The sequence below is a fragment of the Lissotriton helveticus genome, chromosome 6 (genome assembly GCF_964261635.1).
Source record: "Lissotriton helveticus chromosome 6, aLisHel1.1, whole genome shotgun sequence".
Classification (NCBI taxonomy): domain Eukaryota; kingdom Metazoa; phylum Chordata; class Amphibia; order Caudata; family Salamandridae; genus Lissotriton; species Lissotriton helveticus.
This window is the reverse complement of record NC_136067.1, coordinates 1158772028-1158796153: the sequence shown is the minus strand read 5'-3', so window position 1 is coordinate 1158796153 and position 24126 is coordinate 1158772028. Positions and strand designations below refer to the sequence as shown.

At 46.3% G+C, this 24126-nt stretch overlaps 1 protein-coding gene across 4 annotated transcripts in view; it reads left to right on the top strand.

Moving 5' to 3' along the window:
- Positions 1–24126, top strand: part of VIT (vitrin) — a 1808828-nt gene that overhangs the window by 399330 nt on the left and 1385372 nt on the right. For all 4 annotated transcript variants that reach the window (XM_078648825.1, XM_078648826.1, XM_078648823.1 and 1 more), the window contains one exon: positions 7522–7592. In XM_078648825.1, the coding sequence (XP_078504951.1) occupies positions 7562–7592 (31 nt within the window). In that variant the 5' untranslated portion in view covers positions 7522–7561. The remainder of the gene's footprint in view (positions 1–7521; positions 7593–24126) is intronic.

The window sequence follows — 24126 nt, the reverse complement described above, 5'->3', positions numbered from 1 at the left end:
CACAGATTCCCGACCCCAACCACCTAGAATGCATCCTTCTCAACACCCGCTCGGTCCACAGACACGCCATTGACCTATGGAACCTACTAGACACCATCTCTCCTGACGTCGCCTTCCTAACGGAAACATGGATGAACGCGAGGGGGGAGGCCACGAGAGTACTTAATCCCTCACCGCCAGTACTACCCCCCACTCTCTAACCATTTCGAGGCACTTTCAGACTTGGAATGGGTTGACTGACTACATACACCGTCTTTGTCACCAACCGCAGCTAGAGGGAACGGGGAAGTAATGTCCATTACACCTAGCCCCACTCTGGATATCTTAAGAGAGGGGGAGTTCTTGCCTCATAATAGAGTTAGATCGCAGGGGGAACAAATGGGGGAGATGATCTCTGCTCCTATTGTAGCAGAAACTAGGCTAGAAAGGGATATTCCAGCGAATCGCCCTCCCACCCCGATAGTTAGTGATGTCCCAGAGGTCCGGGACATGTTAACTTCTCGGATGGTGTCCTGGAATGTAGCTGGAGTCAAGTCACGTCTAGTATCTGAGGACTGGCTGGACTTCATAGGCAACTATCAGGTCGTCCTCCTGCAAGAAACATGGGCTACTGCCCCGTTTTTTAGGGCTGGCTTCCTAAACTTTTTTAAACCCGCCATCAAAGGTCCTAAAGGACGGGCGTCAGGGGGGTTATCAATATGGGTTAAACAGGCCTGGTCATATTCCGTCTCTGAAATTTCAGTGGACAATCCAGACATACTGGCCATACGGCTGAGTAAAGCAGGGGGGCAGGATATGCTGATTATCAATATATATTCTAGAGGTCTACCAGGTGGCCGTGGCCCCAAGTTGATAGGGGCTTTAGATACTTTACTGTCGGGTTGGAACAAAGGGTCTTTTATAATGTTAGCAGGAGACATTAATTGTACTTTTGAGCCACTGTACCAGCCTGAGGACAATTGGGGGTCCGCAGAAGATGTGTCCTGGAAAATTCCGGATCTCTCAAATAAAAATCCAGCCAAAGCAACGGAGGCCGCCCTGAATTGGTCCGCTTTTTGCCTCTCTTGGGGTTTAAGGGCGGTAAATGGTCGCACCAAATCAGACCAAGGAGCCAATTTTACCTTTGATAATGGCGTTAGAAAGAGTCGTATCGACTATATTTTCCTCAATCTGGAACATTGGTGTCTAATCCTTGATTTGGAAGTTGTCACGCGTCCTGAAAGTGACCACAATCCACTGTCCCTAACAATTAAAATGCAGGACTTTTCAAGCCCAGCGGAACTTGTTCCAAGGGGCCAGGGGGTTGTCTCCATATCCAATGACCGGAGGAGACTGAAATGGACATCTATAACCAATGATGAATTATTACAGGCTAAATTAGAAAAGGTGGTGTTGAACGCACTTAATAACCTGAGGGCCCTAGATGGTGATATAGGTAACACTCACTTAGATATGACTATGGACATACATGATAAATGCTTCGTAGAGCTCAACACTCTCCTCTCTAAACCTTGTAAGCCAAACGCTGCGATCCAACCTGCTCCTAGAGCCAAGTGGTATAATAGAGAGTGTAGAGAGGCCCATGGCCATCTAATCAAGTCAGTCAAATCCAGAGATTTGAGTGCAGTAAAGGCGGCCAGGCAAAGGTATAAAAGAGTCCAATGGGAAGCGAAGAGAGAATGGGAGGATGATTTCTGGGCGGACCTCTTGGCCGCCAGTAAATCAAACAACCAGACTAAATTCTGGGACATCATTAGATGTGGAAAGGATGGTGACTTTCGCATACCATCTAATCATGTATCCCCTGAAGTTTGGATAAATCACTACTCCACCCAATTTTGTCAAGATGTGGCTGATCCAACGGATTCATTCAACCCGCAACAAACCATTCTCCCTAGCAATCTGACTATGACCTTTTCTGAAAGGGAAACTGAGATTGCATTAGGGTTAACGAAGCGGGGGAAGGCCCCAGGACTGGATGCAATTCCAGTAGATCTTTTTAAAGCAAATACAGGCCTCTGGGTACCCTACCTAACCCGCATTGCAAATGCTATAGCCAGAGGTGCACGCATCCCACAGACCTGGAAGGGGGCGGAGATTCTCCCAATACATAAAAAGGGCGATAAATCTATCCCAGGGAACTACCGCCCGATCAGCTTAATAGATTGTTTCCAGAAGGTATTTGCTCGCATTCTCCTGGCAAGGGTACATGGGTGGATGGAAACGGAGGGAATACTGTCTCCTCTACAGGCGGGATTCAGATTTGGCATAAGTACTATCGACCAGGTTCTACGGCTTTGCATGATTTTCTGGAAAGTCGTTTTACTTGGCGGGGGTACCATCTATGCCGCTTTCATAGATTTGAAATCGGCTTTTGATCTTGTGCCGAGGGGGAAACTATGGCAGGTATTGAGGGACCTTGGTATGCCGGGGGACTTGGTCGAAATGATCATCAGATTACATCAAGACAATTTTGCGAGGGTGAGATGGGGGGCTAAGGGGCAAACCACAGACGCATTTCCGGTATCACGAGGAGTGCGCCAGGGGTGCGTTCTTGCCCCTACCCTCTTCCTACTCTATATAGACCAGGTTGTCAAATTTTTTAAATTGATCAATACTGATGCACCATCCCTGGCAGGAACGAAATTCCCAATGTTGATTTTCGCCGATGACACCCTCCTCTTGTCTAAGACCAGGGGAGGGTTACAGCAGGCTTTAAATCATTTTGAGGAATTTTGTAATAAAAATGGTCTCCAAATCAATGTGGGGAAAACCAAGTTCATGGTTTTTTCTAGGAAAAAACCCATACGTAGTAGTGTTCAACTGAACGGGGCCAACCTGGAACAAGTCGACAAAATGACGTACCTGGGGGTCACCTTGGATCCTCGCCTGTCTTGGGACCCACAAATAGAGACCCAACAACTAAAACTCGCCCAAATGACTGGCTGCCTTTTGCGCGAGCAAAAGAAAACCATCACAAAAAGGGTAGCCCCTGCCCTCCAAATTTATGATGTCAAAATCAACACAGCTACACTTTATGGGGCAGAGCTCTGGGGCCATAAGGACCTCACTAGTCTATATAGAATTCAGTGTAGGTTCCTACGTAATCTGGTGGGGCTGCCCCAATCATCCCCACTGATCCCACTCTGTCACGACATGGGCTGTCCACCCATAACCGACACGGCCAGATTTAGAGTAGTGTCACTGTGGAGGCGAATATGGACATCCGAGGACTTGGAGCTTTTCGCAAAGGAGCTAGCCGAGGTAAAAGCTATGGGGGGCTCGGACCGCATCCCGTGGCTTCGCTCAGTGAAAACCAGCCTGTGTGAAATGGGGCTTAGTCATTTATGGGTTTCCCCAGGTATTAACAACTTTCCATCAAAAAAGGAATTCAAGTGTTTATTTTGGGCCTCAACCCGTATGTCCTTGGTCCAAGCCTCCAGTTTGGTGAACTTGACGGGTCGTTTTCTAAGTTTTAAACAGGACTCTGCCCGTGAAACATACTGGGACCTTATCACCAGACCAATGGACAAAAAGCTTTATCATCAATTCCGGGTGGGGTCCCTACCCCTGAATTCCTTTACCACATCCTGGGCTAAATCATTTTCCAACATATGTATATTTTGTTCAGGTTGTAGGGAAACTGAGGGTCACTTTTTGTTTGCTTGTCCCCAATATCGTGTACCCCGTTCAAAATGGTTAAAACCCATTTTTAAACATCTGTCCTGCAGGAAAGCCTCGGAAGCTATATGGGCCCTAAAAACAAACACTTCTGACTTGATTGTGATATGTCTTGCCAAGTTTTTAGGGTGGGCTTGGGCAATAAGAGCTAGAAGGATTGCAACTGTCTCCCGTCTATAATGTATCATGTGTAAATTGTGTTTCCAACGTATTGGCTGTTTTTATTTTGCTGATGAAATCTTTATAATGTCTGGTTTTTCGAAAACAAAGTTTAATAATGTCTTAACCGAGTGATATTTTGTCATATCCTATTTAATATATAGACACACTCCGTTCTTAATGATTTTGTAAAACTGTGGAGATTTTTATGAATTGTATTCGTTATCGTGTTTAATTTGTCTTTTATGATTTTATTATCGAAATAAAGACATTAAAAACTGAACTGAACGGATGAACGCTTCCTCCGCCCCTGACATCGCCATCGCTATCCCTGATGACTACAAGATCACACGCAAGGACCGCACCGACCATACAGGAGGTGGAATCGCTATCGTCCATAAGAAATCAATCCGCATCTCAACCAGCTCTGACGCCAACCTCGCTAACTCCGAACACCTTCACTTCCAGATCCACATCGACCCCAAGACCACACTCCGAGGCACCCTCCTCTACAGACCACCAGGACCCCGCGCAAAATTCAGTGAAGACATCACGGACTTCATCACCCCACACGCGCTCCCCTCCAAAGACTACATCCTTCTGGGAGACCTCAACTTCCACCTTGAAAAGATCAACGACCGCAACACCACCACCCTCTTGGACAACCTCGCCAACCTCGGACTTAAACAACTGGTCACTTCCCCCACCCACATCGCAGGTCACACTCTCGACCCCATCTTCACCTCCAGCAACCATGTCTCCTTCAGCCACACTACGGATCTCCTCTGGACTGACCACAGCTGCGTTCACTTCACCTACAACAAGCCAAAACCCATCATCCACCTCCAACCAACTCTACAAAGAAACTGGAACAAAATCACCACGGAGCAGATCTCCACATCGCTCCTTCAAACCTCCCCAGCCCTCTCTTCGAACGCCAACGAAGCCGCCTCCAACCTCACCCTTTGGTTATCCAACACCGCCGACACCTTAGCACCACTGAAAAAACGTCAACACAAACTTGGCATCAAGAAGGCCTCATGGTTTAACGATGACCTCAAGAAGTCCAAGAAACTGTGCCGCTCCCTTGAAAAGGCCTGGAAAAAAGACCCATCCACCAGCAACAAGGACACCTTCAAAAGCGCCATCCGTACTCACCACCAACTGACCCGAAAAGCCAAGAAAACAGCATTCAAGGATCGACTTGACAACAACGCCCACAACAGCAAGGAACTTTTCAACATCGTCAAGGAATTTTCCAACCCCTCGGCCAACTCCAACGACATCACCCCCTCTCAAACCCTCTGCGATTCCCTAGCCTCTTTTTTCCACAACAAGATTGCTGACATCCACAACAGCTTTGACAACCAACCCGGAAGCCAACCCACCCTACCATCAGCTGACCATCTTCCCCCCGTTAACACCCTTAACGCCTGGAACCCAATCTCCACTGAGGACACCATCCGCCTGATGAATTCCATCCACTCTGGATCCCCCACAGACCCATGCCCTCACCACATCTTCAACAAAGCAGTCTCCGTCATAGCTCCGCACCTCCGAGACGTCATCAACTGCTCCCTCAACTCCGCTACCTTCCCAGAAGACTGGAAACACGCTGAACTCACCGCCCTTCTGAAAAAACCAACAGCAGACCCCACCGAACTCAAAAACTACCGCCCCATCTCGCTTCTTCCATTCCCGGCCAAAGTCATCGAGAAAGCTGTCAACAACCAGCTCGCCGCCTTCCTCGAAGCCAACAAATCACTCGACCCCTCACAATCTGGCTTCCGAGCCAAACACAGCACTGAGACCGCCCTCATCGCAGCAACAGACGACATTCGAACTCTATTGGACAATGGAGACACAGTCGCCCTCATCCTCCTTGACCTCTCTGCAGCCTTCGACACAGTCTGCCACAGCACCCTTTTACAACGCCTCAGAAACATCGGAATCCAAGGAAAGGCACTGGAATGGATCACCTCGTTCCTCACCGGAAGAACCCAGAGAGTCCGCCTCCCACCGTTCAAATCCGAGGCCTCTGAAATCACCTGCGGCGTACCACAAGGATCCTCACTCAGTCCCACCCTCTTCAACGTATACATGAGCCCCCTCGCGGCCATCGCCCGCCAACACAACCTCAACATCATCTCTTACGCGGATGACACTCAACTGATCCTATCTCTCACCAAGGACCCCAGCACCGCCAAAACTAACCTACACGAAGGAATGAAAGAAGTCGCCAAATGGATGAAACAAAGCCGTCTGAAACTGAACTCTGACAAAACAGAAGTCCTCATCTTAGGTAAATCCCCCTCTGCATGGGACGACTCCTGGTGGCCGGAAGCCCTCGGAAATGCACCCATCCCGACAGACCACGCACGGAACCTTGGCGTCATCCTGGATTCTTCACTCTCAATGAACAGACAAGTCAGCGCCGTATCCTCTTCCTGCTTTAACATTCTTCGCATGCTCAGAAAAACATTTCGCTGGATCCCCTCCGAAACAAGGAAAACAGTCACCCACGCTCTAGTCACGAGCCGACTGGACTACGGAAACACCCTCTACGCAGGTACCACCGCTAAACTCCAGAAGAAACTACAACGAATCCAAAACGCCTCAGCCAGGCTCATATTAGACATCCCACGCAACGAACACATCTCTGGTCACCTTAAAAACCTCCACTGGCTACCCGTCAATAAGAGGATTACTTTCCGACTGCTTACCCACGCACACAAATCACTCTACGACATCGGACCAGATTGCCTCAACTCTCGACTGTCCTTCTACACCCCCTCCCGCCAACTTCGCTCTTCCAGCCAAGCCTTCGCCACTGTACCTCGCATCAACAAGACCACCATGGGAGGCAGATCCTTCTCATACCTGGCTGCCAAAACATGGAACTCACTCCCCGCTTACCTTCGCCTCACCCAGAATCACCTAGCGTTCAGAAAGCAGCTTAAAACGTGGATATTTGACAAATAATCCTCCTCCCCTTCCTAAGCGCCTTGAAACCCTCTGGGTATGTAGTGCGCTATATAAATTTTATGACTTGACTTGACTTGCATTTAAACAGTAACATTCCGTAACCTAGGAGATACATCACAATGAGTAATAACAGAAGTAACATGCAATCTATTACATGAACCAATGTACTTTACCGGTGTTCCAATAATGTCCCTTTGCATTAACCAATGTAGTGATTCCTCAAACCAATGTAAGTGCACACCAACCAGTATAATGCGTGCAAACCAATAACATTTTTGTAATCCAGTGCAGTATGCACAAACACCGCCCAATATGCTTCATACTTAAAAGAGTGTAGTTGTGAAGGAAAGAATGATATAAACCAATTTTATGAAACATAATAGGAAATGGAATTTTACCTGTTTGGCACCTCATAACTTTAGTCTGCCACGCATCCATGGTGCTACAAACTCTCCAAGTTGCTCTGCAAAAGGATTCTCATGTATATTTGCTGAACTGAGTAGGTGTAACAGAATGCTAATGTCATTATGTCAGCTGTGCTCATTTCCATTTGTATCTATATTTGGAACAGAAATAACTGTCTCTTGCTCTCCTGGTGTTTCTTTTTCCTTTACACACATTTATTTTTCCCTAATAATTGAAAACACGTGATTGGACAGTTGAAAATGTATAATAATAGGTATCTTTCTTCTTTAGGTAACTTTAACCTGAAACCCTGGATGTTTTTTACTTGACAATGAAGGAAATGACAACCATATCTTTTGTTGGTGAGTATTTTGCACGCCTATGTTATAGAGGCACATACAAAGAAGAAAAATAAACGTCATCAGCAAAAAATATAACTCTTCTATTTTGAACGTCAACTAAAGCAGTGAAGGCTTGCATTTAGGCTTACCTTTGATATGTTGTACTTTATCATTATTGGGCCTTATTAAAAAATGCACTTTGTAGTACATTTTTGTGGCACTACAGCGGTATTACAAAACTTCACTGTACTTTTCTTAGTAACTTAAGGGTATATTTATGAGAAGGGTCGTTTCCCATTTGCACCATTCAACGTTGTACATGCGCAATGCAAATCTTAACCACATCGACGCTGATGATGAGCTCAGCTCGTCATGAGGTACACCTCTCGTATGCTCATGACGAGCTGAGCTCGTCATGAACCGCGGGTTTTTAAAAACTTCAGCGCACAGCGGAAAAATGCGCCGCACCGATGCGGTTAAGTAAGATTTATGAAGCCACCTAACCCACTTTGAGTGGCCCTGGGCAGTTTCATAAATCTGGACTAACGCAACACAGTGCAAATCGCTGTATTGCATTACTCTGCGCTGGGAAGAGCTTTCCACGCAGCTCCCATAGTTTTTAACGCATTCCCAGATTTACCAGAATTGGCAAACCTGGGAATGAGCCAAAACAATATGCCTTCCCAGGGACGGTGTAACGAGGAGAAATAGCTCTATTCTGCTGCACACATTGAAAGAGGAATATAACGGCCAGGATTGTTTTTGTGCAGGAAGATGCCCCTTCCTGCACAAAAAACAATCCTGCATACAACACAGGCATGCATTGGAACTAGGCTGCCAAAAGGGCACCAGTGCCTAGGAAAGGAATGTGCAATCTTGCCTTAAATGCGGTGCATTGCTGCCCTTTCCCTCTCACGCAGCGCAGGAAGGTGACTTGCTGTGTTGCACTGCATCACTTTCACATAAATGAGCCCCCACGGGGCATATTTACAATAACTGGCGCATCCCTGCAAATCAGCAGGGATGCACCAGTTATTGTACGCCACAGCTCCGCCATCATGGATGCGCCGCATTTACAATGCGGCGCACCATGGTGCAAAAATGGCACAGATGTGTGACGCATCTGTGCCGTAAAAGTGGCTCTGGGGGCCCTATCTAGTTAATGCTGCGTCAATCCTTATGCCTGCTTCAAGCAGGCGCAGGGTTTTGACGCAGCATGGGCCCCAAAGTGACTGAGGGAAATCTTGTAGATTTCACTCCGCCACTTTTAGGAGGCGTTCCTGTGCCGGAACGCCCGCCCCCCCCTTCACAGGAACGCCTACATGTGGCGCAGGGCATTACAGCGTGACGCATCTCCCAGATGCGTCACGTTGTAAGTACCCCTGCACCATGGAGCAGGATTTGCGGCGCCGCTGCGTCACAAAAGTGACGCAACGGCGGCGTAAATGAGGCGCAAGGGGCTTGTAAATCTGCCCCTTAGACTTTTGCAATAACTTACACTTTTGTAGTAAGTCCCTACCTCCATTATTTTTTGTGGGAGGGTGTTGCATTACGAGTGGTTGGCCATGTCTTGTGCTATAAAGTGTAAGTTACTATAAAAGGTGTAAGTTATGGCAAAAGAACAGTTTGTGAATACCTAAAAATGAAAAAACCGTTCTTAAAATTACCTTTATGAATCAGGCCCAATGTGTTTGGCACAAAGTGCCAAAGGTCGGAAGTTTAGCATATTACAAACGGTGACAAACAAGGCCTGATTCAGAGTTTGGTGGACAGAGTATTTACCGTTGCCATGGTGGAGTACCTTACTTCCGTCATGTCGAGTGTACTCCTCCCGCCAAATATAGATATGTCTGCCGCCCAGCAGACAACTTGCATTTCCACGAACAGTGGTTGCTGTAAATGCATTTCAATGTTTTTGAAAATAAAAAAAAATCAATGACTCCCTCGCCTTGGGTGTTTTCTCGCAAGGCATGGAGATTATTTTACAGTTTTCACAGTCCTATACCTGAAGGTTTTACCTGGCTGCGTCTGACAGTGAGAACGTGCCATTTGCCCACCCATTCTAAATAGGGTAGGTGGACAAATGTCCAAAGCTCCGACAGCTCTTGCTCTGTTGGGCTGTGGGAGGTTTTGTATTCAAGTCACTCCAGATAATGTTGTACTCATATCCTTACTAATTGTCTTCAAATCATACCAGTTGGGACACCATGTGTTATATATAGGGCTTTGGGAGGTGCATGTCTGTGACAGAGATGGAGTAGTATCCCGTATTTTACTTACTGAGGTCCATCCGAATCTAATGAGGCAGGCAGACCTGCAGTTTGACAAAATGAGTTCTCTGTCACCAGGTGCAACACAGTAACCTCTACACCAAACTCTAAATTGAGCCCTTAGGTTTTTTTTATTCCACAAAATAATTACGAAAAATCAATCAGACAATTACAATTCTTGTTCCTTGATTGAAAATTGACAAATTAGCATCTAAAACTTCTTTAATCTCGGTCATTCAAACTTTTTTCACAAAGCTGTGAAACACAATTGAGTCAAGGACTGATATGTGTGTATTTCATGCTTTTGTTACATGGAACTAGGCATCACCGATTTCAACAAAAAATTGCTGGTGAGTTGATGTGCCTTTCCCAGAGATATTCATGGAGCCCTCGGGGTCTAACCGGTCGCCGGAATCCCAAATAATTTATAAACATTGACTACTGTCTGTTATCTGTCTACTAAATACAGGCATCACCGTAGTCTTTCTATTTAGCATACAACAAGGGCTGGGACAGTGGAAAAGAGGCATATAAACAAGCATTGGCAAAGCCCATAGGCCTCTGCTTGAAATGGCTGAGCTATTGGCTTTGCCAATGCTTGTTTGCATTGGCATACAAACGTATGTCTCAAGACTCATGCACATGCATGTTCAGTACTCTTGGGATGGCTTTTCTATTAAAAGAAACCAATTCCATGATGGTCGCCGCGTGTCATGATGCATGTGCACCTAAGCGGCATAACGCTTGGGTGCGCAAGCATCTCAAAGCATGTGTCAGGACTTGTGTGTGCGCTTTAATCATGATATGTGCTTTTGCATAGGTCATGATACAGCTGCCACATTCTTTTTACCCTTCCTAGAGTGTTTGATTTACAAAAAATTAATAAAATGTGTATGAAAGCGCATTTCCTTCAAAATAGATTTAATTTAGTTTTAAAACAACCCTAAAGATAAGCCCCTCTTCCCAGTGAAATATAGCATCAATAACTATAGCAGGAAATAACAGATAATTAAAATACAGTTGGTGACTCTACATTTAAGGAACCTACAGTTTGTTTTTCTTCGAATTTTCTGTCACTAGTAGAGACCATGGGGAACTTGGGCAGGATAGTTTGGGTGATCCCTCTCTTAAAAACTTTAAAGGAGCGGTTCCCCCTGTGCCCTTTTCCCTGCAAGCTGCATGGCAAATATTCCATCATCTGATCTGACCAAAGTCTTCCATTCCATTCTGGAAAATTACGTGAGGTAGTACTTTTCCATCTTAAGGTGATCAGCCAAGGTCATAGTTATTATTAGCCCCAGTCATTTCTTGATAAACCTTTCACAGTGAGTGGTTTCAATCTGAAAATAATCAATGCCATGTCCTCAGGGACAAGGAACCCCATAGTTTGCCTAATATGGTTCAGGAATTCTTTCAAGAATGTCTTGGTAGGACATGACTCCCCGTATATGCAATATTTTGCCTGTGGTCTGCATCCCGACCAGCAGATGCCTCACACTTTAACAAATATATGTTTAATTTTGGAAGGTATTTGGTACCAGTGAAGCTTACATTTATACATATTTTATCAATTCTGGACACTTTAAATTAACATGGGAAAATCGTTCCATAGTCTTTGCCAGCAGCGACACAGGACATCTTTTCACAGCAACTGGCTTAATTTCCTCATTTACAGCCATTCCTTCTCCCCTTCTGTAAAGTATATATGTGAAATGAATCCCTTTCTATCTACAAAAGTGACGAGGATTTTTAATGGGGTGAACTCCTGAGTTCCTATGTATTTATGATCATGTAAGAGTGCACAGAAACGCAACTGGATAAAGTGTAGTCTTTCCATTTCATCCACTAAATTCTCTTTTGCAAACCTTTAAGACGTAGGGTGTGATTTAGAGTTTGCCAGACAGGGTGCTTCGTCCGCCAAACCCTCTGTTCGGCTGTCTCATGGTGAGTAAGGTGGACCGTCAGCTTTCCATCAATGGAGACCCTGTTGGCTCCATCACCAGAGAGTTTCCTCCAACAGCCCAAAAGAAAAGGGGTTGTCGGTGGAAGGGCATTACATCACCCACCGTAGTTAGGGTGGACAGTGCGATGTCCTTCATTTTCTGTCCCTCACCCACCAGGTAAACCTGGCCGTGAGGGGCAGGAAAAAAATAGCCTCCACACTCAGGGAAAAAAACTCCCTTGATGTGTGGCCACTCGTTTTTTTGTTTTCAATAAGAAACTGCCACTTTGGGAATTTGTTTTGAAAAACAAAAAGTTTGTAAAGGTTTGGTGGAAGGCCGTCAACACCGACAGTGACCATCCATTAAACTTTTTGGTCACAACAGAGGTTTCTTTCAAGATACAGATACCAGCGCTGAGCGAGCAGTGATCTCTAGTACATTATACTCTGGACCACTTGTAATATGGTAGACAAGACATTGGTCATGTTTGTGATGGATTAACCTGTCGGACAATCTCTAAAGCTGCCTTAAATAAGGAAACATGATCCATAAAAGATTTCACAGATGAAGGTAAAAAAAGTAAAGTGGAACTTCCTTAAAAGTCACAGGGCACTAATAGGGTAACGGGCTGCCAATGGGACAATCTAGCGCATTTATCACTGGGTCTTAAGTGCTTAGCTTAACCCTACTATTAAACCTAACTGAGCCCCAAGTATACCTTTTTTAACATTTGAACCACAGGATAGGGAATCCAGACGTCCACAGCTTACTCAGAGAGGTAGTTCGGGTTACAGGTTCAGCACACATTTAGCTTAAGAAATATCAATAATGGAAAACCCAGTCAGCGCTTAGTATGTAAAATGAAGCACTTTTCATACACACTATAATCTTGTACATAAATGGTTCAGAAACAAAAAATCAAAAATGGGCAGTACAGATACCCCTTTAGTGATTACTGCTGGGACTTAGTCTAAACTACTCATGTGAGACAATGTTTAATAATATTTTTGTGCCACTATCTACCCTCTCGTATCCCTGGGGTCCTCATGGTACTTTATATGAGGTTTAGGGGAGCTGGGAGTGATCAGCTGAGTTGAAATTCAGTTTGGCTAATCATCCTTTACTTGAGAGCACAGTTCTGATTTCCTCCCTCTGCTCTGGTTCCCCTGAATGGCACAGTACCTTTCTTGTTGGCCTTTATTTCGAAGCAGAGGCTGCACTTATGTAAGTCAAGAGTCCTGATGTCACTGTACTGCTCATTAGGTCTGCACCACACTGTCCCCGATGTCTACTGAACAGAGATTTTACCCACGCCAGAATGGTTGGCATTCATGGCACCAGCTAAGGTACTGGGTGAACAGAGGGAGTGACCGCACTAGTCGCAGAGTCTGTGGGTGGGCTGGAGTGTTCGTGCCTTAGTGAGCACTAGTCACAGAGTCTGTGGGCGGGCTGGAGTGTTCGTGCCTTAGTGAGCACTAGTCGCAGAGTCTGTGGGCGGGCTGGAGTGTTCATGCCTTAGTGAGCACTAGTCGCAGAGTCTGTGGGCAGGCTGGAGTGTTCGTGCCTTAGTGAGCACTAGTCGCAGAGTCTGTGGGCGGGCTGGAGTGTTCGTGCCTTAATGAGCACTAGTCGCAGAATCTGTGGGCGGGCTGGAGTGTTCGTGCCTTAGTGAGCACTAGTCGCAGAATCTGTGGGCGGGCTGGAGTGTTCGTGCCTTAGTGAGCTCAAGTCGCAGAGTCTGTGGGCGGGCTGGAGTGTTCGTGCCTTAGTGAGCACTAGTCGCAGAATCTGTGGGCGGGCTGGAGTGTTCGTGCCTTAGTGAGCACTAGTCGCAGAATCTGTGGGCGGGCTGGAGTGTTCGTGCCTTAGTGAGCACTAGTCGCAGAGTCTGTGGGCGGGCTGGAGTGTTCGTGCCTTAGTGAGCACTAGTCGCAGAGTCTGTGGGTGGGCTGGAGTGTTCGTACCTTTTTGAGCATTAGTCGCAGAGTCTGTGGGTGGGCTGGAGTGTTCATGCCTTAGTGAGCACGAGTCGCAGAGTTTGTGGGCGGGCTGGAGTGTTCGTGCCTTAGTGAGCACTAGTCACAGAGTCTGTGGGCGGGCTGGGGTGTTCGTGCCTTAGTGAGCACGAGTCGCAGAGTTTGTGGGCGGGCTGGAGTGTTCGTGCCTTAGTGAGCACTAGTCGCAGAGTCTGTGGGCGGGCTGGAGTGTTCGTGCCTTAGTGAGCACTAGTCACAGAGTCTGTGGGCGGGCTGGGGTGTTCGTGCCTTAGTGAATCTTGTGGTTTTGAGAATCTACCTTGGGCCTACACACAAACTCACCACACCCACATAATAAGGTCCCCAATACATGCATGCCAACGCATCCGATTCAGGCTGTAAACTCCCGATTTTTGAAGCAAAAATGACAACTTTAGCTGTCTCCTGCCTACAATTACCTCTGTTCCACTAGAAGTCAATGGCGAAAATTCCTTCCCCTGATTTCTATTCTAAATCCCCCACCTTCCTGTTTTAAAATGTTGGCATGTATGCCTATGACATGGCTCCTGGGGTATGCCTCTCTAATCCAGTGGCACTCTTCATCACTGTGGCTAGCCTCAGGTACAGATCATGGATGGTGATCCAACTAGTTTCATTATAATATATTTGCACACTTGGGGGCTTCATGAAAGCGCTTCATCACTTTTGCATCACGTAAAGTGGTACATGCGTGATGCAGCGCTCTCAATCCAATTCATGAGGCCACGCAAAGCAAGCCTACCTGGCTTTGAGTGGCCTCATGAATCTTGAGTAAGACTACGCAGCACAAATCGCTGCTTTGCTTACTCAGCGCCCGGGAGTTATTTCATGGGCATTGCTGTGGATTTTTCCACGCAATACCCATGGATTTTGACGCTGTCCCATATTTACAGAATCATGTAAACCTGAGGAAGCCCCAAATCTGTACACCTCCTGAAGTGAGGCGTAACAAGGAGAAATATGTTTATTTCTCCTTGTTTTTTCCTCTTTCTGTGTGTGCTGCATTATGCAGCACACATAGAAAGAGGAAAACACCTTTTTGGACTGTTTATATGCAGGAAGGTGTCTCTCCCATGCAAAGACACATCCAGTGTCGCTCCTGAGCAAGGGAACTGCTCTCTCCCTTGAAGCAGAGTCCAGGCAGCTTCCCCTGGCAGTTCAAAGTGAAGTTCCAAGGTTTTGGACGTTGAAGCTGGCAAGGGGAGTGTTGGGCTTGGCCCTTTTTGCAGGGCATTCCCTAAACTTTTTGCCTTTCTTCTGCCCTTTTCCCTGACATCGCGTCGGTGGTTTTAGGCCTCTCAGCACTTTAGCAATGCTGTCCAGTGTAAAGTGCCTGCGCTCTCTGTGTTACATTTGAGAAGATTGGTCTACACCTGTTAGGCATATTTAATTTACCTGTCAGTCCCTTGTAAAGTGGTATCTCATAAACCCAGGGCTAGTAAATTAAATGCTACGGGTGGGCTTGCAACGCTGATTGCGCCACCCACCAAAGTAGCCTTTCAAACCTATCTCAGGCCGCTGCCATTGCAGGGCCTGTGCGTGCAGTGTCACTGCTGCTGTGACGTGGCACCTAAAGTGTGTGCCATGTCTGTGACCCCCCTTTTCCTGCATGTCAGTCACCCCTAAGGTAGGCCCTAGCTAGCTCTATGGGCAGGGTGGATTGTAGATGAAAGATAGGGCATGTACCTTAAGTGTGTGACATGTCCTGGTAGTGACAAACAGCCATTTTGGTTTCTCACTACTGTGAGGCTGCCCTCCCATAGAAATGAAATGGGGGCGCCGCTTCACCGTGGAAATATCGAGGGAGACTGCCCTTTGTAAATAGAGCACGCCGTGGAAGACCGAGGGAGATTGCCACCTTGCTCCCCTGCCTGCCGTGAGAGACTGCCACTTTGCTCCCCTGCCTGTCGTGAGGGTCGGACTACATGTCCCAAGAAACCCTGTGCCAGCAACAACTGAGGCACATTAGTATTTAATTGTTCGAGGTATCCGCTCCGCGGTACGCGGGCGGGCGCGCGCAAGGTGAAGCCCGGACCAAGGGCGGGCCCGTTTGAGCCCGTTGGTGACCGGAGGAGACCGGACCGGGCCCCCCCTCTAACATCCAAGTTTATAAGGTTGGTCATCATTCCCATAATTCCCAGCATTATCATCTTGTGGAAATATATAGTGACACTTTCTGATAGCTATGCCTGGACACGAAGGAAAAGGGAGGAAAGTTGCCATGGGTGGGTATGTAACTGGGACACTGGATCAATTCATAACTAGGGCTACCTCAGTATTGGAGCATGAGATAGCCATCACTGAGCGTCGCCTTTCCCAGGACCCAGCTTTCTCTAAACGTTCTTTGCTGGGAAGCTTGATGAAAGCACGCACACCGGAACATCATGTGCGAACAGACCTTGATCCTGGAACTTTGGGTCCGCCTCATAGCCAAATGCCCCATGATATAGGAGTACATCTTCGGCTAGAGAGTCATGTCAGTCTGCTACTTCATCGTTGAACATGGCCAGCGGCACTGATACTTGCATTGGGCCTCCACTAAAAGACCAGCCTACGCCACCTGAGCATACCACGGGAGTGACTCCGAAGAGGAAGCGTGGATGGACCTCGCAGAGGGTGAAAAATCAAAGATGCCAAAACTCAGTAAGACCGGCGATTTGGCGATTATAGTTACCACGAGTATTGAAGCTTCTAGGTCAATTGCCTCTGCACCTGACATCTCGTCGACAGTTGTTATTGAGGATACATTGCCCCAGCTGGAAGAGGGCCTTTGGTTAAAGATAGGTAGCCTTATTACTTGTTTCTTACACCCCCTACTTGAAAGGCTTCTGGCAATTGAGGATAGATTATCAAAATTTGAAAATTTGACCTCCATTAATTTGGAATGTATCAAGAAAGGGTAGGCGAAGGGCAGCCAATTGAATGATCCTACGATGAATGGTCCTCGGGGCGCCACTGATTCCAACCCTCCAATGCCTCATCCCCCCATCCAAATTTAACGGACGTCACGGTGCGTAGGATTGACGTACCTGGACCTAGTAACGCTGGTGGGGTAGAGGCACAGCGGAAAACAGACCGCCCCCAGGGTGATAGAGTATCACAACAACCATTGGGTGGGGGGTTGATACAAAATCGTAATGGGACCCCTACGGGGAACCACAATCCCACTGAGCCTCGGACTTCTCTACCATGCATTGATTTACCCCCTGATTGTTCACCCTATGTTGTTGTTGTGGCTGGGGTCCCTGAACTGGAAACTGGTAGAGTTGAATCTTTCATTGAATTGAAAAATAAAACGACTCACTGGTTGAATAATAACAGGCCCCTCCCGCCACATGTACACAGCCAAATCCTGTTTGTTCACAGAGTGAGATGGGTAGGACGCAGACTAAAAGGCATAGTGGGTGATTGTATAATTTGAACTTCGGAGACAGTAGGGTTGTCCAATATGTTTGTGAAGGGCATTATGGAACCACAAGGTCTAATATACAGACTCTCGAGCTAAGATATTTTTATTCCCCTCTAAACCAGATGACTAAATATAAACATCAAGAAAAGGTTAGTGTTTGGAATACCCAAACTGGCTTTACTAATAACAGAGAAGGGATGGACAATATCACCTTTTCATCATGTGTCCCACTTAGCAACAGATTCAGTGTGTTAGATCAAGTGGATTGACTGACGCTAAGCGACCATTGCCCACTAACATCGCTAAAACAGCGGTGTGTCAAAATTTTGTCCCTGAGGGTCGGGGTAACCCAACAAAACCTTGGGTTAAGTGAGGCACCAGGGAATATTGAAACTGGTATAGTCTCTACAGAGGCCAAGGAGTTGGGCAAGCATATAGATGTCATCTTAAATAATCCAGTACCATGTGAGACGGGCCCTAACACTCAAAAGTTAGTCGCTGTCAACACTCAGCCTGAGATTACTGAAGTCAGACCTAGTTGTGGCATAGAGGTAGTAGCAGAGAGTGGGTTGGTTTTAAGAACCAAAGGCCCAAGTATGTGGTCATGGAATGTTGCAGGACTCGTGGCGCAACTAGACCTGCCAGAAAGGGGTGAGTTTATGGATTCTCACGAGATCTGCCTATTTCAGGAAACCTGGGCATTAAGTTCACCCTATAGAGTAGACTTTGCAGCATATTGTGAGGCAGCAGTGAAGGGCCCTAGGGGACGACCATCGGGGGGTCTATGCATATGAGTGGGAAACCATCTTGGATGTACGGTGAAGAGAATAGAAACCCACTCACCGGATATCCTATTTATTCTTTTTACCGACAGAAATCTCCCTAAGCTGGCAATTATTAATGTTTACTCCCGACCAGTACAGCATGGAGGGACATCTTTGACAGTAGATTGTCTTTTTAACCTTCTTAATACACTCACAGGGAAAGCGCTTTTTATTATTGGTGGGAATTTTAATTGCCATTTTGAACCCCTCAATGGGCTCACAACTCCGATCACTAGTGATGAGGATTCAGCTTGGTTAATCCCTGCGTCTAATGCTTATCCTATAAAGGGGTGGACCCCACTTGCCTTGCAACTGACCTCTCTTACCCTCACTTATTCACTGAGGGCCTGTAATGGTCGGGTTCCCGATGATAACCCAGGGCACTCGATCTTTGAGAGATTGGGTCAGGCATCCATCATTGATTATATTCTATTAAGTGTTGAAACCTGGCACAATGTCGCAAAATTTCACGTTAATCCGCGAGAAGAAAGTGATCACAATCCTTTAATTGTATTGCTAGATTTCCACTTAGCAGAAATAGAACAAGGCTCCGACAACTGTGAACTATATAATTTAGTCACTGCCGAAGGTGGGAGACGCATTCGCTGGGGTATTATAATCCAATCCCAGGAAATAATGTCAGACCTATATAATAGTATTATTCCTCTTTTGGAAATGGTAAGTTCCATTACTGGAACTAGTGCTAATCCAGAATTTGGTAATGATATGGGGAAAATCCACCAGGACATGGTTACTATACTGGGGGATTTCTTTTACAGTACCAAAGTAAAAATAACCCCTGGTATAATAGGAAGTGTAAGGATGCTAAGAAAGCCCTGCTGAACTGTCTTAAGGTGGGTAATAGTATGCGCATAAGGAAAGGTAGAGGTTTAAAAAAAAAAAATTTTACAAGCAAAATTGGAATGGGTATTTGATAAATGGCAGGCTATTAAAAAGGCATTAGACTCAAAAGATATTAAAGGCTTTTGGAATTTAGTCCACACAGGTAAAACCGAGGGTAGGACTGTTATAGAGCCTAATGTTGAAGAGGAGGCCGGCGCCTTCATTTTAGGGATTTACATTCAAGCCCATTGAATGGATCAAATGCGAGTGATACTGCAGTGTGCAGTTTAGCAATTGACCCTCCACGGGACATACGACCCTGTACCAAGGCTGAGGTAAGCTATTACCAAATAAAGCACCGGGGCTAGATCGAATCCCTGGGGATTTGTATAGAAGTGAACAAGATGTGTGGGCTCCTTATCTCCTTATGTTATTTAATGCAATTCTTTATGGCTCGCCAGCACCTTTGACGTGGGCCGGTGCAGAGATAATCCCTATTTATAAAAAAGGGTCCCCCATAGATCCAGCAAACTATCGGCCAATTAGCCTTATTGATGTAACACAAATGTTTTGCACGAGTGTTACTGGGAAGACTCCAGGAATGGATGGAGGACTTTGACGTGTTAACCCCCTTGCAAGCTGACTTTAGATGCAAAACTTCTACTATCGATCAGATGTTTAGGCTACAGCTGACCTATTGGAAGCATGTAGTTTTGGAGGGAGGGAGCCTGTATCTTACCTTTGTGGACCTCAAATCAGCGTTTGATATGGTGGACCGTTACCAGCTGTGGGGTATCATGTTGGACATGGGTGTTCCACCATATCTTTGTTATCAGCTGAAACGTCTCCATGAGGGAACATTTGCTAGAGTAAGGTTCGACAGGAACGGGAACTTAACTACCCCCTTTCCTGTTGAGAAGGGGGTGAGGCAGGGTTGTGTGCTCGCACCGACCCTCTTCTCCCTCTTTCTCAACGGGTTGATTGCAGATCTACTGGCCGTTAAGGATATCGACTCTCCAAAGCTATCGCATCGTAAATTTCCTGCACTAATGTTTGCAGATGACACCCTGCTCTTCTCGAATACACCAATGATGATGCAGCGCGTGTTGAAAGAATTTAGCCAGTTTTGCACAAAAAGGAACTTGGTGGTTAACATCAAGAAGACTAAATATATGGTCTTTAATGCTAATTTCACAAACTGTCGGCATCCAAGAATGGATGACAGACCATTGGAGAGGGTTCCTATCTTCGACTATTTGGGTCTCACTCTAAATGATAAAATGGGGTGGGGACCCCAAATCAATAAAGCTAATTTAAAGTTAACTCATGCCATTGGGGGGATTCTAAAAGTTCACAAGAGTTGTGCATCACAGGTTATTGGCCCCCCGTTAGAAATCTATAAAGTCCAAGCTAGAAGGGCAACTGTTTATGGGGCAGAGCTATGGGGTCATAGTCTATCAAAACCCCTTATAGTAACAGAAAATAATTTTTTAAGACAAATCTTGAATTTGTCCAAAAACACACCTCTGGTACTACAAAGAATGGATTTGAATATCCTCCCAATTGCGAACCTAATCTCCTTACGCCCATTGCTATACTGGCGTCGGTTATGGAGTACTCCAGAGTTGGTCCTCTACAGGGAGGACTTAAAAGTGGTAATGGCGACCATGGGGGCTCGTAGTATACCCTGGTTGTCTTTTATCAGGGATAATTTTCGTGCAATAGGGAGGGAGGATTTGTGGTCCACACCTGAGGAATTGTGTGTAGCTACCATAAAGAAATCTTTAGCCACTGCCTGGAAAGAGCTCAAATTGACAAGCATTGTAATGACAGTAAACCCTTCAAGTTTAACCTACGGGTTTCTGGATTTTCAAGCTCATTATAAATTTGAGCTGGTGTTGGATTCAATACAGCCGCCATTAGCAAGGAAATTTTATTTGCAATATAGATATGGGTCGCTCCCGCTTTACGCGATAACGAATAAATGGATAGGAGCCACCACTCGCCTTTGTCCTGGGTGCCTGGTGGAGGACGAAATAGTAATCCATGTGTTGTTCATCTGCCAGGCATATAAGCAGGCGAGGCGCAAGTGGGTTATCCAACTCTGCAGAAATCTGGGTATTAGGAACTACATAGAATTTTTTAGGATCCTAAAATCAGACACTAACCCGATTTATGTTGCTGCAAATTAGAAATTTCTCTTTGCTATGTGGTGTAAACTGAGGTATTTAGTAAAGTAGTTCCTATGATTATATGATTGTATGGAATACCAGCTTTTATTTGTCACCTTGTGATATGTATTCTGTAACTACAATGCGTAGGTTATTGTGGATTAAGCTTGGGGTAAATAACAATGCTTGTTAATTTGTTGTTATATTAATCCTGGGCGTTTCATAAATATGAATATGAATTGTTTATTTTAATATCTTTTTTTAGTTTAATTCATATTTTTAACTTATATCTTAAAATTTCAAATTCCCACAATGTTGGCTTCTTTTTTTATCACTACTTCCCAAAGCGTACCTAGTGTATTTGATGCTTTTGTTTTCTCTCGTTTGACTTGAATTTTAATGTGTGTAAATTTATATGTGCCTTTATGGCTGTAATGGCTGCAATAACGTTTTTTTGATGATGAAATGCATCGGGGATTCCCTGATAAGTGTTTCAGTGGTAATTCCTGATATGAGAGGAGCAGAGTGGTCACATTTAGTATATTTGGAATAGTCATAATAAATGCTGCACAATGGTGTGCACAGATTTATTATAACTATTTTATAAATGCCACTTTTAAAAGTTGCCATTTCTGTGTGCTATGTGTCTGCCTGCCTGATGTGAATTGCATGTCTGGCTTTTGAGTGACAGGGGCAGGGAGGTGTGTGTGACTCCAGGAGGGAAAGGGTGAGTCAGCACTAGGCTGAATGGGACATCTGCATTGGGAGGTTTTTATTTTTTGTTTAGTTTTTACTGAGACTTATAGAGCGCTACAGCTGCCCCAGCAAAGGGGCGTCCCAGCATTGATACCAAGAATAGACTGACACAAGCAGATGGACCAGACACGGACTATGATGCAGGGAAAAGGTGAGTCTTGATGGCCTTCCTGAATTCTAAGTAATTACTAAGGCCACGGATATGCACAGGAAGTGCATTCCAAAGGATAGCCGCTCTACTACGAAAAGAGCGGCCTCCAGCACGCACTCTTCGTGTCCGGGGGACCACCAACAGGTGCTGACCCTGTGAGTGGATATGTCGTGAAGGCACATATGGCAAGAGGAAATTAGCCAAAATAGTGGGTGTGGTCAGTTTCAAGACTTTGAAGGGGATACATAAGGCTTTGAATTCAATTTGCATGGCCACAGGCAACCAGTGGAGATGGCAAATGATCTTGTACACCGGACAGGATCTGCGCAAGCCTAAAAGGGTTCTTGCAGCCGCGTTCTGTACCCTTTGTAGCCTCAGAACTTCCGCCTTATTAGATCCCAGATATAAAGAGCAGGCATAATCAAGTCTAGACAACACAGACGTCTAAATGATAAACTGACGCGTAGATGCATCAAAGAAGCCCAGCAGGGGTCTGAGCCCCCGTAGAAGTCCAAAACAGGTCTCTGCCACCTTTTTGGTTTGAACTCGAAAGTTGAGGGATGAGTCCAGCAATACCCCCAGATGTTACACTACCTGCTTGGGGGAGGAGGCCCTGCCGAGGCTAGCTGGCCACCAGAGTTCACTCCACTGACCATGGTCCTTTCCCACTAACAATACCTCTGACTTGTTAGAATTCAGTTGGAGACAGTTGGCGGTCATCCACCCGGCGACCGCCGCTAGGTCGTCCCGCTCGGTGTTATTCGAGAGTGCCACCACCAACTGTGTATCGTCAGCGTAGGAGACCATGGTCAGGCCCCTGCTCATGGCTACTGCAGTTAGGGGTTGAACATAGATATTAAACAGCAGGGGGCTAAGGGAGGAACCCTGTGGCACCCCTTGTTTAATAGAGTGTTCGCCTGAGGCAAACGGAGGAGCCGTTACCATGAATGACCTCTCATGGATGAATGAGGCAAGCCACTCCAGGGCTGAGCCAGTAATTCCCACTTTCTCCAGGCGTCTCAGCAGTATGGCATGAGACACAGTGTCAAACACGGCACTCAGATCCAACAGGATCAGTGCCAATGTTCGCCCAGCGTCCAGTGCTGACCAGAGATGTTCTGTCATGGCCAGGAGTGCAGACTCCGTGCTGTGACGTGGTCGAAAGCCGTTCTTGGAGGGGTTCAGTGTGTTATTCATGGTCAGAAAATCTGACAGGAGGGAGCTCACATATGCCTCCGTGATCTTTGCTGCCCAAGGGAGCAGAGAAATAAGGTGGTAGTTCGGCCGGATTGAGGGCAGGATTTATGCCTCCGTGATCTTTGCCGCCCAAGGGAGCAGAGAAATAAGGTGGTAGTTCTCTGGTTTGGCCGGATTGAGGGCAGGATTTTTAAGCAGGGGAATTACCTTAGCCTATTTCTATGCCCTGGGCATGGTGGCCATGGCAAGGGACCCGTTTATCACCTGACTCAGGGAGAGTAAGATTGTAGGTAGTACTTTCCTGAATTGGTCTGGTTTAAGCGGATCTGCAGGGGATCCTGACTTAATCCTACTGCACAGTGCTGGCAACTGATCAACCGGGATTGGCGGAAAGGTATCTAGGGTATTAGCCTTTTGACAGCACCGTGCCACCTGCACGTTACTATGTGCAGTCAGATACGACCTGTAGATGTCATCCACCTTTTTAACAAAAAAGGTGGCGAGGTCCTCACACTGCTCATTAGACTTAATAGTCGACGCAGGGGTGGTCTGGCGGGATTGCATGTTGGAGAGTATTGAGAAAATGCTCTTAGATGGATTATCACTCCTGCGGATTTGATTGCCGTAAAATGCTGCTCATGCCAAGTGTATGGCCTTATGATACCTCTTAATTGCCGCCCGATAGATATCCTTTGTCGCAGGACTAAAGTCCCTTCTCCATATCTGCTCTAGCCTCTTACAGCCCATGCGTATATCGGCAAGTTCACTCTTATACCATGGTGGCATTTTTGCTTTACGGTTGACAGGCAATTTCTTAGGGATTAGGCTGTCCAACAGCTGGCTGATCCACTCAGAGAACACCCTATGTGCCTCGCTGGGATCCTCTGGCAAGCTCGGACAGGTAGCCGAGAGGCAGGCAACAAATTGCTCCCAGTTTAATTTGTGCCAGGGGCGTTTAAGAGAGAGGTCGTCGATA